Source organism: Aulonocara sp. 'chitande type north' Nkhata Bay, linkage group LG1 (genome assembly GCF_057382095.1).
Source record: "Aulonocara sp. 'chitande type north' Nkhata Bay isolate Kocher_YH1m ecotype deep benthic linkage group LG1, A_spYH_male_GT1.1, whole genome shotgun sequence".
NCBI lineage: Eukaryota > Metazoa > Chordata > Actinopteri > Cichliformes > Cichlidae > Aulonocara > Aulonocara sp. 'chitande type north' Nkhata Bay.
This window is the reverse complement of record NC_141344.1, coordinates 29,383,351-29,401,747: the sequence shown is the minus strand read 5'-3', so window position 1 is coordinate 29,401,747 and position 18,397 is coordinate 29,383,351. Positions and strand designations below refer to the sequence as shown.

Sequence of the window (18,397 nt, the reverse complement as noted above, 5' to 3'; positions counted from 1 at the left end):
AAGCGTCAAGTATATAACAGACATAACCCGAGCTTCAGGGATGTAACCTACGAGCAGGCACACAATCAAACGGCAGCCTTTTTAAGAACATCTAATAGGATAAAATCCCAGTGACAATAATGTCAGTAAAAGCTACACCAGTGATTAGAGAAACCACATGCTGAAACCTGATGAGCAAACTGGAGCTACTATGTCACTTTGTATGGTCACAAAACATTATTTGTTCAGTGTCTACACTATTGTGTGCATTTCCTGCATTACCTTCCACAGATAAGAAGTGAGAGTAAATAGTGGAGCAGAGAAAAGAGAAAGGGGGGACCGATGGCTGGGTGCATTAACATACAGATAGAATAGGCAAAGAGTTTTAATGCACTCAGGAGGCTTGGGGAATGGAGAGGCAGCATGAGAGATGGGGAGGAAAAAGGGACTAAAGAAGAGAAAAGAGAAAGACAATCAGCAGGCTGGTGTCACAAAGGCAGGCAACCATGACCTTATATCTCAGTTCATCATGGGCACAGAAAGAAGGCCTACAGGAGGACAAAATATAGGTAAAGGAAAGATGAGTGGGATGGAGCGAGACAAATATAGAAAACGGAGAACTGTGAAAATTTGAAAAAGAGCACAAGGATCACAGTATGAATATGAAAGAAGTGGGGCACAGTAGGAATATAGGAGGAGTGACAAAAAAGAAACACTGATGGGAAAAGGGATGAAAGTGAGTTACAACCACCACCTCCAAAAAAAAAAACACAGGATGGGGAAAAAAAGTGACCGAGAAAGGAAATCATAAAATAGAAAAATGTGTTAAAAAGCAAAATATTAAAAAGAAAAAACTGAAATTAAAAATCAGAAAAGCACTTCAACCTCACGGGTGGAGAGAATCTCGTTAAACTAGGAAACAAATAATATTTTTCTTAAAGACACGCCGCATGCATAAATACACGACTGAACAAAGAGCCGTTTAGTTTTTCCTCTAAACAGTAAAGAATACAGACACAGGGCATCTTCCTTGGAGCTCCAGTTCATTCTTAATGGCCCAAATCAAACCCCCCCTCACCAAGCAAAACATTATTATACTTTGACTAGTTTAATTATTACACAGAAAAATACAACAGGTAAACTGAGGTAAACTGAAAATATTAAAAAGGAAAATATACAAAGGAACTGGCTCTTTAATTCCAGCATTGTGTTGCTATTGCTACACTTATCCACTTAATGACTGAGCCAGCAAGAGACAGTTTCACTAACAGCTACTGAGGGTGTACTCATAGAGAGCGATGGGCGCCTTGCAGCGTCTCCGAGCACGACTGACCCGCCTCCCCGCTCCACTGCTAGCCTGTGCTCACGCTGTCCGACAATTGAAAGGCACGCTTGGAAAACATGACTCAATTAATCGCACCTGGGCAAGACACAGCGATCACACTAGTCAAATTAACTACACTTTGACAGTCAAACCTGCGACTACACCTTCAGTAGGCGTCTTTTTATCAAAGATTAACGGACGCCCTGTAGCGAATGAAAACCGAGTGTTCAGCCAGGCAGGTTGTAAAGTAACGTAAAGGTAATGTCTGACAAGAATCTGATATTTAATGCAACCCCTGTCAGAAAACCACAAAGACTGTAAAATACTTATAATCTTCCTTATGTGAATGAGAAATGACATATCAAAGGATGAGCCAACTATGCATTCAGGTAAAGAGAAAAAATAAATCAAAAACATACAATTACATCTGCCTTTGCGCCAGAAAAACCATAAAAGTTTGGTTCACATAACAAAATGTTCTGAGCAGAAGATCACAAAAACATCAAGTTGAGCTTCATTTTTGGATGGAAGCATGAAGTCCCTGTACAGCCAACACTTCCCAATATTCCTTCTTTCTAGTGTGAGACTGAGAACATGCAATCTGTTAGCAGCTCTGCATTTACCCTCTCCAGCTCACCATCCCCACAACACAAACCTTTAGGCCTCACCTCTCTCGGGACATAACTGTCAGTGTCCTTGATCCGAGCACACAGAAAACCCCGAGTGTTAAAACTCTTAAAAGGCAGTCTTTACAAACTGACAGTTTTGTGTGCTGATGCTAGAACTAAAGACAATCGTCAGGTTCACAAATGGAAGGAGCCATTTGACTTGGCTTGTATGCCTGTCCCTTATTTATATACTACAGCAGGGTCACTGCCCTTTCAGCATTAAATTTAAATGCCATTAACTAATTTGTTGCTGCTGTTATTCACCGCCAAGCTTGATTCCTGGATTATGTCAATTATTTCTAAAAGAATTCAAGAAATTTCAACATTTTAGAGTAAAAATATTAGCTACAATGTGCCAAAGGCAAGTTAAGCAGCCAGAAAAAAAGTTACCTTTACCTACTCCCTTATTCATAAGTGGGTAGCTCAAAGTCTTCAATTTAGCACATTTTCATGCCGGATGCCTGCCTTATGAAACCCCAACGGGATCTGTGTCCTAATGTAGCCTGAATGAGCAGCGATAATATTGCAGAAAATGGTAAGTGTACATGTAGATGACTGAAAGAAAAATTTAATTTATAAAAACATGTGAAACTGACCAAGTGATTTGTTTTTAATTTTGGAAAATGGTTGAGCTGATAATTCTACAAGGTGTTGGAGTCCTAATGATTTATGCGCGCGCACACACACGCACGCACACTTAGTTTCTTTTGTCAGCTGGTCAAATTTAAAACTTGATTTTGAACCTGAATGATGTGACTCTTGAACAACAGCCTGATTTATTCATGCTGACTCCAGTGGAGTGAAATGAATGAATTATTCCTGGAGTAGGTCTCAATCCTTCCTCAAGGTTTCTGGCTGACCTCTTTCTGACACTGTTTATCCGAAGCAAAAAGTTCATTACTGCCGTTTCCACACATCAATGCCAAGTTGGAGGTTCCTTGACCTGAAACACCTCAATCACTGCGGAAAATACAACTGCATATTCCAAAAGCTACAAAGATAATAAAATTATCTTTAATTGAATTTTTCTTGGAATGCATGAATATGATCATTCTCTGTACACATTTATTCAAAACCTATATTTTTGAAGTCCTTGGAAGTGTTCAATAGGAGGTTTGGTTTAATTTACCATGAGGTTATTGGGTGCAGGTCGCTCCTTGGGGTTCCGCCTCATGCTGAAAAGAGAAATACAACAGCTTAAAGCCAGACACTATTAAAACTGAGTTTCTAAGTGCCCAAGAGATGGTTTTTAGTTCTAACTTACAATTCATGCCTAATTTTATTTATAAACGAATATTAAAAAAGGAGGGAGGCTTGAAACTAAACTCTTCGCTCTACAGAAATTAAAAGCAAGAGTTTAATTCCCTTACAACCCAGTACATTTCTTTCAGACAGATATGGGGAGTATTGTGTGTTTTTTTGCAAGCGTCCTTCATATTGTGAGGTGTGCAGTCAGGTAACTTGTTAAAGCATCGCTTTGAAAGCATTATGAACATCCAGGAACAGATTGGGAGAGGATAGTACCACCACTGAACGCAGGCAGGGCGGAGTACCTCGGTCCTGAGAGAGAAATGCCCTGTTTAAGTAAATGCAACACCCATCGGGGACAAACAGCAGCTGGTATAATCAGCTTGTGAGTGCTGAACACACACACATATACACATGTGGTTAGGGTGTGTATGTAGATGTTTGTCTAACTGTAAAGGTTACAAGAGGCAAATTAATCACAAGCAAATGCAGGGTAAACGTTTTCTGTGTCCTCACGCATTAGATAAATCAATCACTCCTCATAAATAAAGAAAAGCTTTCTATTCAAACACACAGGAGAACAGAGCTAATAGCTATTTCAACCACAACGCATTAACACTAATGCAGTTTATTTCCATTACGCTATTATACCATTATACTTCATATTCATCTACAGTAATCTGAATGAAACAAAAAGTCCTTCGATATTTGACCACGACAAACATTTAAAGATCGTACAAACCAAATTTACAAATTAAAGGACTACACAGTCAATAGCTGTTGAATACACATAAAGTTTCTCTTTTATTTAAATAATTAATCTAGTGCTTCAATTTCTATAAACGGGTCATTTAAACAAATAACTCACCATTGAGTGATGAAGTGAACAAACTTTTCGCTAAACTGGCTGACAGGAAGAACTGGAGGATCCTGTAAAAAGAGGAGGACAGTTTTTGACCTACTGGAGAAAAAAAACCCGAACATTTACCTCACATCAGCAGGGATACATTAAAACTAAGACGAGGGTTGTCATAGTCAAGGTTGGCTGAAATTACTAAAGCAAGAAAAAACTGACCAAATTTAAGGCTGGAGATGAAAGTTGAAAATTGTCAAAGGAAATTTTTAAAATCCTGAAATGTGACTTGTGTTATGACTGACGATTACACATCAACCAAGTGATGACACGTACCCACAGAAACATTGGCTAGATTAAAGTTTTGTTTTGTGAGGTTATTTTTTTCATTTTTGAAATATGTAAAAAACAGTAATCAAACTCGGGGTGATGATGTCACACTGCTCTGTATTTATTACCAAACTTTTACTGGCAAGCCCCCGACCTCAGAAGGTTCGTGCCCTACACTTCACAATGTTTTAAACATTTGTGACGTTAAAAGACAATCCAAGTTGAATTGAACTTAAATAAAAACTATATACAATAGCATCAGGAAACTGAACTTTGGTTCAACTCAACACATATTTTACACTTTGATGACGTGCCCCATTTTTTGAAAAGCACTGCTGACACAGAGATCAACCTTGATTTTATTGTGCTATTGTTATTCTCTAACAATGTGTGACGCAGAAAATATTCACACACTTAATGCTTGCAGTCTGAGTTTAGAAATAAGATTGGATTTTTTTTTTTCTATTTCTCTCCTGAAATTCTGGCGAGGGGACTAGTTACGGTCTAAGGTTTTAGCAGAAATGTTTTGTCTACCAGAACAAAAACACACAACACAGAGAAAAAAAAGAAATAATTTGACCGTGTCCGGCATATATAGCATAACCAACAACAGCATAACAACACTAAATCTGCCACGTGGGCGAAAGTGCTGGTGCTGCTAGAAAAAGGTTTCCACACGCTTTCGTCTCAAAGATGCTCAAGCTCAGCCTTCCCCAACCTTTTTTGCGGCATGGACCGGTGTATGTCCGACAATATTTTCAGACAATATTTTATTACCTGAAGGTGTCACAGATAAATACAACAAAATAAAACCGGTACCGGTACCAAAAAAAGAAGATTTATTCATAACACACGGGAAAAGACCCAGGGAGACCGAGTTAACGATAAAAACGTTAAAAAGTAACATTAAAAAAACCGTAAAAACAATAAATTTCACACCCGAGCCTCAACTCTTGCGGCCCGGAACCAAATGGGTCCGTGGCCCGGGGGTTGGGCACCGCTGCTCTAGCTGAATGAGATCAAGTCATCATACTTAGGACTACAAGATTATTGAGATTGTTTGTCATCATTATTCACTGATTTTAGTACCAAAAATGTTTTCGTGCAGATTCATGTTAACACAACACTGCTTTCAAAACAAATCAGATCCTATTCATGAACCTAAACTCAGGGCTTCTCTTCAACAGAAAATAAAAGATCTAATTAAAAAAAAAAAAACTATTACCAAAAAGTAATTAAAAATTAAATCAACATGGCACTGCTGCATTCATGAATAAGATCTGCCAGATATTTTTCACCTAAGTGCATCTCCTAGAAGCAAAATATAAATTCTTTCACGCCATTCACTGCGTCTGCATGATGGAGGTGACACTTGATGCCGCTTCATTTCTCCTGTGGCTCGTTGCATTTACTGCAGGTTTTGAGAGGATAACGTGTCTCTTGTCCAGTAAATTGGCCCTTTTTCTGCTTTGAGGGACAAGCTCTTCTGCTGGGCCAAACATCTGAAAGTAGTTGTACATCTGTGTTTAATGCAATGCTACTCATCCAGACTAGTCTGGGAAACTTTAAGCTGCACAGTGCAAGGACCAGCTGTGATTGGCAGGCACATGGTCAGGTGTCGATGCAGGGAGCGCTTATTAGATGCCAACATCCCTGGATCATGTGCTTTAATTGTAAGCAGTCCAGCAGAGAAAGAGGTGGAATAAGACAAGATTTGGATGTCAATGAAAAGATCATCAGACCAAAGGGAAAAACCTTTAAAGGAAACAGCTGTATATTTGGTGTGGAGCCCTCAGCACAACGCACACAACTAATTAAGAGTCACCTTTTGAAAACGAGTGCTCTTAACAGGACAGAAATTCTGTTTGATGGTTACTAAAACAACCAAATGATGCAAAGCAAAAACTTTTTCTACTTTTTATTTTCCTTGTGCCTGCCAGGTGAACAGCTGTGGAGGTACCTGGTGGCACACAGTATGTTTAAAGTCAGCCTGGTGGGGAAAATGGACTATTTAAACCCACTTTAAAGTATAAGAGTAAAAGGAGTGTGTTACGGTGCTGATAGAATACAAAAATGTTATTATATTTTATTATATTAGCAGATATCTAAAGGTGCACACAGACACAAAGATGTTATGGTAACGAAGCTCTTTGAAGCTACCAGGATGAATGTTAAATTTGTAGCATTCAATTTATGTAGGAGAAATATCTGAAAGATTATTCAGTATTTTTGACATTGTGGTTTTTTGCACTCCTTTACTTTAGAGAAAGTGTACACAAATCTTTTGTGCAGTTCACCTCACTTTTATCATTGCAGGTTTTTGTTCCAGGGAAATATGTAACTTAAAAGATAAATAAGAAGCTAAAATAAAGACAAATAGAAAAAAAGTGGCCAAGTAGTCCCTGAACTCATTTTACTTTGTTCTTAAATACAAAATATGAATGTGGATTTTGTTGTATAGACCTGGGAAGTGTTATTATTGCTATTTAATAAAAAAAAAAAACCACTCTGGTTATTACTCATGTCATCTAACATCTTTGAATCTTTTAACTTCAAACATTTTCTAAAACTTCTTTTGATGTTTTGACATCCCTTTTAATTTAATTCTTAGATATTAAACACACCTTTGAAAGCAGTAAGCTCCAAGGCTGGAAAATGGAACAAACACATAAGTGTCCTAAACTGCAGCTGTTACAAAACTGAATCAGTCCACACAGGCTGATAAAACAGTCGTCTTTAAAGCAGCCTGGTTTCTATAGCCAAGTTACCTCTTCATCACAACTGTATAGTGGTGATTTCTTTTTTCTCAATAACACACATGTTTAATCAAGGACTAAAGTTAGGAGAACACCACTTTCACTGACAGGTGGATGATGACACAAAGTCAGCAGAGATGAAGCCTCTTCAAGGTGCGTGTGGCGTTTTTCGTTACTTGGGAGTATTTTAATGGTGCTATCTGGGAAATATTATGGCTTGCTGTGTGGGTTTCGGAGGTGAAACTAGTAGTGCACGAATAATTAGCAAATATGTGTGTTTGTGCATTGCAGCCGATAGATGCAGTTTCCTAACTAAACCCGATCAAGCTTGAAAAAAAGCAACACAGTGGTGAGAAAAATGCTAAGCCTAAGGCTACAAAACAAAACTTAACAAACCAATAGGTCACGTAAGGTGGCTACATTAGTCTTTAATAAAGAGTCTGAGCTTTATTTACCCATTTTTCAAACATATCATTTCCTATGAATCTTTTACCTACACTGAGATAATCAATAGCAAAAGCAAAGACATGCTTTAGGATTAGTATAAGGATGCATTTAAGATCGAGTTAACGTTATGTTAATGTTACTGGGTGTCAAAAACTTTGAAGTCATCTAAGTGTGTATCCCTCTGTGTGTGTGTCTGAGTGTGTCAGGCCCGCTGCCTGTTGTCAATCGAAGTTCTATGAACCGTGTCATGTAGAACAGCTGTGCCCGACTGACCCTCCATTACAGCCCTTCACCTCATTACTCCATCCACTTTCCCACTCTTGCTTTATCCCTGCCTTTGGCTGCTGGCACGAAAACCTCCCAACACAGTATATTATTATTTTTACACATGAAATACTTGGAGGAAAAGTCTAAACCACTTTACAGCAGCAACCCTACTAAATTAACATCTGTATTTACTTTGTTTCCAACAATACCAGCAAGCAGTTGTTGTATATACATTTGGAAGATGCTGTTATCTGTAACTCTAAAATTTTACATACACAAAATGTGTTGTGCTTGGATATAATAAGATCGGTAGATGCCGCAGGTGTAGGTCAAGTTTTAAAAACATGTAGTGCGGCGTCATACAGAGATGATGCAAAGAGGTCTTAAAAAGTGAAATAAAGCAACTACTCAGATATGCACAAAACTCATACAGCCCAGGTTCAAGACCACGCATTCATTCAAATGCAAAGAATTAAACCTCTTTACATCCGAGACCCTGCTGTGCCATTAAAAACACCTCTGGGCAGTGTTCGCCATTCCTTAATGCTCTGATCGGCAGGCTCCCGCAAAGCATGATGCATGAACCCATTTAAATTAACAAAGGAATGGATTCCTTCTAATCTCAGTGCACTTCACAGTTCTGCCGCTGCTTGGATGAGCAATATATCATAGCGCACACACAAAAACACACGTGCACAAACAAATGCCCTTGAGCACGAAAACCCACAAACGTTAGTATACACTGTTTACAGAGACAGAGCACCAAATAATTTGCTATCGCTATATTTTGGTGTACACACAAACACAAAGCAACAATCAATTAGGTGCACCGCACACATAAAGTCTTGACTATACAACTAATGTATGTGTCATGTAGGCTAAATCTGATGCAAAATTCCTGTCTGCACTTTTCAAACAAATCTGCATGCAGATATAAACATGCACATTTATGCATGTATTCATGTTTCCACCTGAGAGGAACACTGCTGCAGCTTTGATGTGGCAGCAGGCGATGGCACAAAAGACAGGCAGGCTGATGAAAGTGGCTAGTCTGCGTGAATTAGTCCTCTGGTTGTCAATGTGCACCACTAGGAGACAGAACACACACTACGAGGGTACAAGGGTACAAGTAAATATACATGTCATTGCCATGAAGCAATTATTAGGCAAAATTAGATCAGTAATTACAGGCTTGAAAATAAAGTGGGAGTTCTTTATTAGTGGAGCCACTTGCTATTCAACAAACAGAGGAGAGAGGCGCATTAATGAGGGAGGACAGCTTACAGATGGTGGAAACAACTGCAGAGAACTTCTAATTCAAGACCCTGCCTGAGCAGGGTGAGCATGCCGTTTCTCTAGCATGCACTCATAACAAGGATTTCCAAAGATGCAAGTACGATGCATTTAAGTGGAGGACTGGCATGTTAAAATAAAAATTAAGGGAACACTTAAAACACATGTTCTAGTTGAATATCTTTACTAACATGCATTGTGCAATCCGATCAGCATGAAGTGATGAAACATCAGTGGAAAACAAAATCATCACAGCTCTGAGGGCTGGATTCAGAAATCAGATCAAACATCAAAGTTAAGATTTTTCAAGTGTTCCTTTGATTCCTCTTTGAGCAGTATACACGTATATAGAACCACTCTTCAGGATCAATATGAATTATACCCAATTTTATAATTTACTTATACTGGTATTTATACTTTTGCTGATGATCGGAAAGGTTTGTATTTATGGCATGAATGCAGCATAGATTCAGTGCAGAAGTGCAAATGCCCCTTTAAGTGTCTTACATACAAATGTGTCATTTTGAGAGTGAACACAAACAGTCCTTAGAAAGAGATATTCAGTGTGTTACTAATGAGATTCAGCCTCGAGTGTTTTATAGCTGTTGGGTTATGGAAAATTTTGGCGTTTTCCAAATATTGACCAAAATCAACCAAATTTTTTTTTTAAAGCATTAAAACAACCTTATAAATAAAATCAAGATAAAGTGGAGGTGATGTAATGTTACGTTAGGCAAGTCAAAAATGTGTTTTCTCTAATGCTGGCAAATTAACTGTGTAAGCTGTCAACAACGACTACATGTTCTTTGTTCATGAATGTCAAAACCATTTTCTTGTCTAAATAAATAAACTCCTTTACTTGAGCTGAAACCACAGTTCTTACTACCTCTACTATTCTGTGTAAGTAAATCCTTCTTTCAGCTGCTCCCTTATTCAGACAGCAGATTTATGATCTGGAAAATGTTTATGCCGCATGCTACTTCCTCACGCAACCTTCTCAGAGATTTGCATCTCCTCCTGGGGAGCAAATCTTTTGTGTGTTGGATAAATGTGTAAACCACCACACTACAGAATCAGCGGTAATCAGCAATTTGAATTTTGATCATTTGTTTATTTGGCCTATATGTTGAGGGCATACCTCAATTTAGGTTCAAAATGAAAGAAATGGAAGCCAAACCACACACATTTGTACCTAATATTAAAAGCTCCACTCACAAGAGCACATTCATTCAGCCAATAAAGCAACTTTCAATTTCCCAGTGGGTTAAGTCACATACAATATCCAAAAAAGGTTCACATGTACAGTACAGTATATAGTAATGAGCAATATTTACAAAATGCCAGGGAGTCAGGTGTAATTTATCACACCTGCCATAGTGTTGAGTCAGGTGTGTCTAAACTAATTAAAAATACCTTTGTATTAGAGTAGCTGCTCCATGTGACGTGTCCCAGCCCAGTTATTTGGGTTTAAACAAAAATAAAAAAGGGTTTATACAAGTTATGCCAGACTCTGAACATCCAAGTGGGAATTTATGCTTCAGTGGGAGATCTACACTGTAGGTAAACCGTAACCGCGAATAGCTCTAAAACTCTACAACGTAACCTACAGTGTAACCTGATGTGCACCTGGCCTGTTCACAACCGTCGAGTCCTCTCCCCTGTTCATTTCTGGTGAGTTTTTTGGCAGTTTTTGAACAGGACAGGGAGAGAATTACAATCATTGCCTCAATATAAGAAACAATAATGATAGTAACAACATAAGCACTCAAAAAAAATCTGTAAATTCCTGGAGGGAGAGGGAGCTGAAACTATCTGAATGTACAAACTTGATGCATAAATGTGTTTTCCTTTGGAAAAAAAAGAAAAAAGAAAACAACAAAGAGCGAGGACCCCGGAGGGAAGAAAGTCGAGGCATTTCATTTGTTTCTATCGGCTGGCACTGCATGTAAAACACATAATTAACACATAATGCACCACATACAGCCATAAACGCTGGCAACAATGTCAGCCACTTTACGTAGCTTATGTCATCGGCTCTGCCGAGACTCAATGCACAAGTCTAAATCGGGCGTAAGTGGGAACAGATAGATTTCATCAATGCAGCGTCAACTGTCCAGAGAGAGGTTATCCTCTTGTCTCTTCCTCCAAAGCACTGCACTAGCTGGGACGGTACGGCACGGACAACAATGAGAGCTCTCTTGCCTCAAGGGGGAGACGAGAAAGGGCACAGAAAAATAGTTTGAGTGATGGCTACGTCTAGCTGACTAATGAACAGTTCAGCCCAGGTCAATCCATTACAACCGAAAGCATTTAATTATTAATTACGGCCAATCTATAGGCAGTTAAGGACAAGTGACATTGTATGTTTAATGTGCGATATAGCTGGTGATGGGGGCATTGCAGGAATGCTTTATGCTGTGTAGCCATTTTGACTGTTCAGCAAAGAAGCCAGCTTAAAAGAAGAAGAGGGGAGGGGAGATTATTATTCCTGCTTATGATGTAAATGCACACAGAGTGAGCTTCTATATAATGCATATTTTTGTGCACAGCAGCATCTCAATGTATCAAGAAACTGTTCAAGATTGACTTGAACAAGGTTTGGTTTCACTATGATATTTTGTCCAAGCTTGCATTTTGTATTAGAAAATGGAAAGTCTTAGAGCATAAAGAAATTAGATGAGAACGGGTACCTGAACGCTGTCACTGAGGAGATTGATCCGTTGGCTTAAATAAATTCTTATAAAGTCATTATTATGTCTTTTTCATCTTTGACATCCTTTTGCTTCTACGCAAATTACAAAATTAAATAAAACTTTATTGGATGGCTAATCAGTCGCTGTGGTCTGCAGTGTGCGCGCATCGTTATCAGTCCTATGAGTCTTTGGTTTGATGCTCCTGTGAGTCTTCTCTGACTTTTTTTTTTAAGACACAATAATAAAACCCAGTGCAGTAAGGAGAGAAAGCCTGGTTAAACACATTTTTGCATACACTAGTACACAGAATTGAGAGCTGCGCTTTGTGTGTACGTGTTACTCATGACAGGTCCAACCTCTACAGTAATGTGCATGTGCATATGTGTATTGCCTGAGGCAGTCGCGTAGGGTGAAGGGTTGAGTGAATGGGGAGCAAAGCCGCCTGAGTGGTTTGCTTCATTAGGAAACAAAATATAAGCTTTCCGGGCCATTAGGGCTGACTTTAGATGCAAAAGCACATAAGACGACGACTCACCTCATCAACAATGCATTGCAGTAACTGGAGAGGCTGGAAAAGGAGAAGCACAGGGAGAAAAAAACATGTTAGCTTACATGGAATTTCTTGGCAATGGAGAAAATCAATAGTGTGATATAAAAAAAAAAAAAGTATCTACCTAGATTAATCAAATTCAGTGAGCTCAGGCAAACCACCATTCAGCTTCTGAATGTTTTTATTATTCCATAATGGCACCTAATGTAATACTAGCAGTTTAAGCATGATCCAATATTTTTCTGCAAAAATGGAATTTGATGGGCTTTTTTTTATTATTATTTCAAATGAGAGAGTCAACCAAGAGTAACAGACTTCAGAGTTGTAGACCTCTAGCTTCTTATTCCACTGCAATAAAACTTACCATTAAAGATCCTTGGTTTTTCTGAATCTGTAGGGTGAGAGAGGGAGAGAGAGAGAGAGAGAGAGAGAGAGAGACTAGGCAATATGTAATTAGCGTGTCATAATCAAGACGATGCACTTGGACACATTATGATCACTGGGAGAAAATTATTGCTTTCCTGTTGGCAATTTGTGAGTATGTGTTAACACCATTTACATAATGAAAACACACAAATGTTAATGGCCTCGCTCTCATTTGAGGAGAATGGGGGTAAAAGATCCACTAATGCTAATTTTCAGAGCTGCACTTCATTCCTGCCCTCCAGGTGATCGAGATGTGCTGGGATGCAAAGTGACTGTCGCAAACAGTGTTGAGGTTTTAGAAGAGCGTGCTCGCTGTGGCGGTTTCCCAGGTGACACTCCGACACTGAACGAGCTAAACACACGATGACAACAACAAGGCGGATCTTGAAAAGGAGGAAAAAAAACACAAATCCAATTTTTTGACTTACTAACACGCCACCTCATTTGATCGGGATCAAAAATAAAGAAACTTTTCTTCAAAATAAAAGCCTTCGTCTTAAAATGTACGACACTGCAGTAACAAAACTCTAGACAGGATTTAGTTTTTTTATTTAAACACCCCCCGAGGCTGAATTCATGAGGAAACCCATGCTTTTATTTCTAAAGATCTAAATTTATAACTTCATCACACAGACTAAATGATACAAGGCTCAAAAACTAGGCTCAGCTAAATGTCTAACAATGTTTGGTGAATAAATTGCTCATTTCTCCAGGCCTTCTGACAGTGCATTAGAGCACTTATTGATCCACTCGATTAAATACAGGTTTTTACACTCTGTAAATACCAAGAGACTCCTAAACTGCCTCTATATCCAGTTTTGCCTGATTCAGACACATTAAAGGCAACTATGGAAAACTAATTTGTTCAGAAATAATTACTAGAACAAAATTGCGTGCTGCTCCAGGAGTTGGAATTGGATAGTGGGAGACCAACTTATTCAAGCATAAATGAGCGCATGTTCCTCTTGTACCGTGTGGCTTGACCACACATCAAAAAAAAGATTTTTTATTTTAAAATACCTCCCTGTTATTCCCCATGAAGTGAACCTTTGGATGGGCCGCATTTCTCAATGAATTTCATCATGAAATGAGTCGAATCTTCTCCTAAGTCATAAACACAATCTGACTAAACTACTAGCGGAAGATGTAAATGAATCTCTGTGCCGGTGACTCATAGTGAATTAATACGAGACTGGATGTGTGCTGAAGACTGTAGATGTATCCCACCCTAAAAATAAAAATAATAATAAAAAGATAAAATAGAACCCATAAAAAGAATAATCAAAAAGCTAGATCCCAAAGGCATAAAAAAAATGCATGTTTGCTTAAGTGTGCACAGAAATAAACTCTCTTGGTAAGCAGCGTGACACAGACCAGTGACCTGCCTGGGGTGTACCCCACCTTTTACCCAATGACAGCTGGGATAGACTCCAGCCACCCCATGACCCTGAACTAGATAAACAGAAGAAAATAGATGGACTCAGACTTTTATTTGTATGTTAGCTATGAACAAACACCTGTATTGTGTATGTAAGTGCATAAAGCTGTCTCTGTGTGTGTGTATGCAAATGTAGCTGTGTAGGAAATAAACACCAGCTTCTCGCGTCTTTGAGGTGGAGAGCCCACTCAAGTTTTTGAGCTTCTCTCATTACTTCAAACCATCACAGTCTGCTCAGCATGAAAAGAAGAAGTCACAAAATCAATTTTTAGATGTCAAATGATTTCTGTCCCTTTCAAGAGCCGCTCAATAAACACGTCTAAAAGATCAGATGGCTTTTCCCCTCTTGAAAGAAGACATTTCTTCAAGGGTAATGAATCTAAAAAACTCTCTTTTAGCTAGATAATAAAAGAAAAAAAGACATCACTTTCAAAAACTGACAGGCATGTTTTCATTATGATTAAGGGCCCAAATGAAGATATGCTTTTATATATATATATATATATATATATATATATAAATGAGAGGTCTGCACCTCTGTTTTCGTAGCTGTTAGGTCAACAACAAGCATGCTGTTGCATTAGCTTGAGATGCGTTTCCCTGAAAATGAAGGCTATGAAACATCATGCAATGAAAGCAGCTCATCTCTGATCTCCTTCAGCTGCCAGCCTTTCATCCTTAGCCACAGGAATACTGCTCAAATTAGATTCTCTAAGTGTTAAATTTAGATTTGCAACATGATTGATTAAAGGAAGCGCTATCAAGTCAAGACAACAGATCATTAAAATCAGTTTTCGGCTGCACAGATGAGCCAAAATGAGTTGTAAGCGAAACGTCCAAAAATGTGCAAGCGACAATAATTAGCACTGCAATAAACAAAAGGTCCTGTAATATGTTAAGACTTCACATATTGATTACTTATCTATTGAAACAAAATGTTAACTAGCTTGCTGACGGAGGACACGTGATCGAACAAAGTATGCAGCAGTTTGGATTTGTTGTAGCGAGCTAAAAAATTACAGCAAACATTGTTTACAACACACACTACACTGTGGGAACAGATACCATTTCCTCTCCGTTTCATTTCAGAGTGAAAAAACAAAGCAACAAAAGGAAAGCATCTATATTCTCTGATGGATGCGCTGACGTGTAATGAAAGTTCCTGAAACAGACACACTAAAGATTGACACGGCATTTCATCCACAAATCCATTCAAATTTGAGGGGGGGAGAAAAAAAAACATGACAAAATGAAGAGAAACAAAAGCAAGCATAAAGCAAGCAAAAAAGACAACAAATCAATCAGATACAATACTGCTGGCGGCTGTATACACATCACATCAGGTCTGGTGTCTTCAAAGACTTTCAGAGCGAGCCGTGCAAAACTCCATTAACTCCTGACAAAGAATGCAAATGAATCCCGACATGTGGTGAAGTGGAATTAAAGAGACAATCTCTAATCATGACAAACATGAGGTGATGACTCCACTGTGCATGCATACACAATCACACAACAATGAATGGAGGATAATCCATTAACTAAACAACGTCCGACAAATAAAAGCAAGTGGAACGCGCACACGCTCCCTTCCTTTAGTTCCTTCAAATCTAAACGCCACACCGCTTTAATAAGTCATCCAGCATTTTTCACTAAGTAAAAATTCAGACGCCACAGATTTTCTTCTAATTTTTCCTCCCTCTTTTAATCTTCTACAACTTCTTTCTGAGCCTGTGCTAAAATGTTCTCTGTGAAGTGTAGCAGGGGGTTTTGCACAGACAGCTGTGCCAGCGTCTGCAAAAATGACAGCTTAGGCCCGAGGACTTTGGCAGGCTGCGCCTGACGAGCTGGATCCGAGCGCTCTCGCCACACTGCTCTGCTACAGCCTGCAGGTGAACTGTCTGCAGTGCCATATGGAGTTAGGGGAAAATTAACACCGAGATGAGGAAAGCTGCGTGATGGTAGAGAGCCTTACCAAAAACAGAGAGGTGTTTTTATTTTGTCCACCCCTTTTATATCTACGAGGGAGGACTAAAGTGCCTCTCGTACATTAGCGATTAACATGATAATGACGGAATCAAATGAAGAGAGGAGAGCGCGCAAATCAGACACACCCAAGGCTACAGGCGCACAGATCGATCACTGTATGACATTTACGTTACTACACGATCTACACCTTTGCTTTCCTGCACTTGCTTTTCATCGTACTTAAGAATTAACGATCGACGCCAAAAACAAGTCAAGAGCTACATCGCGACTCTAATCAGTCTCGCAGACAGATGTTTACTGTGAAAGCACAAAAAGAGGTGCTGAATAAATTCCTGTCAAAACACATGACAAATGGCTTTTACTGGAGAACATCATTAAACAGAGGCAATGGACATTATCAGCCAAAAGACCAATGGCATACAAGAGCACATTTTCATGCATACATCCTGAGATTTTTAAGCCTTATAAAAGCTGTCCGGCTCGTTCATTTATTGAATGTCTGCTCTCCTCGGGAAGGATAACTGGCGTTCCTGAAAATAATCAGTAACTCGCCAATCCATGGGCAGATGGTGCAGCAGTTACCAAACAGTCTGCCTTTTAAATCACTTATTTTCAAGCGCGTTTTGACTAACAGAGCAGTCCAACTGTTGCACACAACAAACCATTAAAAAAATAAAATAACTGATTCACCGTGTAAGACTTTTTGTCAAATGCACTGACGGGCAGAAATGGAAAATCCCAGCTCATCTATAAATAACTAATACTCTCACACAATCAGTCTAACTTCAGAAACAAATTTTCCTAAATAAGACCTGCCCCTTCAAATTTTGTAAAGGTGGACAGCCAGGAGGTAACCTGAGGTAACCAGATTGAGATTGCTCAGCTAGGGATTAGTGAGATAAACCCATCTTAAAAGGGCTAATTAAGACTTGATGGGATTGGGAAGCCACTTCTATAGCAATTACATTTGAGCAGGATTTTAACTTAGTGTAATGAGGGGAAAAAAATAAGCCCAAAAAGCAGTTCATACACTTGAAACTGTAAATCAAAAACTGATCTAGATGAATTGATAACAAGAGGAAATCAGTTTCCCGGGGGTTATGATTCCAGTTTTCTCCTATAAATAGAAAACTACAATTAAAAAAATAAAGAGAAAATTATCCAGCAGTTTAGAATTGGGTGGGAGAAGCTGGCCAACAAAAAGCCTAATCAGCACAGTGCTGAGCGGTCTTCAGGTTGTTTGCAATTTTTCTTTGTTTCTTATTTTGTCTTAACATACTAAATTATTTCAAGAAGAGAAACTGTTATCTATCAAGAAAAGTATTACAAGAATAAACATCCAACAGGAACTCCTTCCAGAAAAATTATTTGAAGCAGATCAAAACTCCCAGCATTTATTCATCAGTGCCATAATCCATTAAAAAAAAAAAAAGCCCTTACCTGTGGATACGGGAACATGCCAAGCGCCAGCTGTATAGACAAGATGATAACAATTAATTCTCAAGTATATCTGACAATAAACAAATTTAGTTTTATCCATCCATCTAAGAAGTCCTGCGTGAGAGTCTCAGATTAAAATGCAACCAAAAACACACAGCAATACTTTTTCTGACAAATGAAACTTCACAAAGGTAAAACTTCCTGTATGACCACAGGACTGCATTCAGATAGACTGTAAAGGGCAATGATAGGGTATCCATCATTATGTGTTACTGTACAAACACCTTGCCATCAGCAGTGTCTTAATAGCATAAAATCTCAAGTGTAGACAAGGAAGCAAAATGCAGCTGAAGCTACTCGAGCGTGCAGAACTTGAGACTTTCAGTCTTTGAGGTAAGCTTAGTGCCCACCTGCTGATAACACTTCCTCATCAAACAACATCAGCCATTAGTTAATAACCCCCCCACACGCACAATTACCACCTGCAGAGAACAGAATAGAGGGATAAAGAGAAGGGGGACACCATTGGAGGGCAGTTGCGTATAATATGTGTGTGTGTTGTTTTCACTGGGGTGTTGGGTGTCAGCTCTCCCTGACATTTTGCAATTCACTTGGGGGTGGACATTTTTCATCTTGGTCAAGGGCAGCTTATTGGCAACATTACTTTATTAAATTGTCAAAATGCTCAGCTCTTTCCTT

The 18,397-nt window shown here is 38.8% G+C and overlaps 1 protein-coding gene across 3 annotated transcripts in view; it reads right to left on the bottom strand.

The window, feature by feature from the left end:
* The window catches only part of map2k5 (mitogen-activated protein kinase kinase 5), a 60,608-nt gene that overhangs the window by 15,346 nt on the left and 26,865 nt on the right, over nucleotides 1-18,397 (bottom strand). The window contains exons 17-21 of one of the 3 annotated variants that reach the window (XM_086292319.1): nucleotides 17,699-17,728; nucleotides 12,773-12,799; nucleotides 12,394-12,426; nucleotides 4,088-4,149; nucleotides 3,101-3,146 (exon numbers count right to left, since the gene is read on the bottom strand). In XM_086292319.1, the coding sequence (XP_086148445.1) occupies nucleotides 3,101-3,146; nucleotides 4,088-4,149; nucleotides 12,394-12,426; nucleotides 12,773-12,799; nucleotides 17,699-17,728 (198 nt within the window). The remainder of the gene's footprint in view (nucleotides 1-3,100; nucleotides 3,147-4,087; nucleotides 4,150-12,393; nucleotides 12,427-12,772; nucleotides 12,800-17,698; nucleotides 17,729-18,397) is intronic. The other 2 variants (XM_086292326.1, XM_086292334.1) reach the window with 2 other exon arrangements.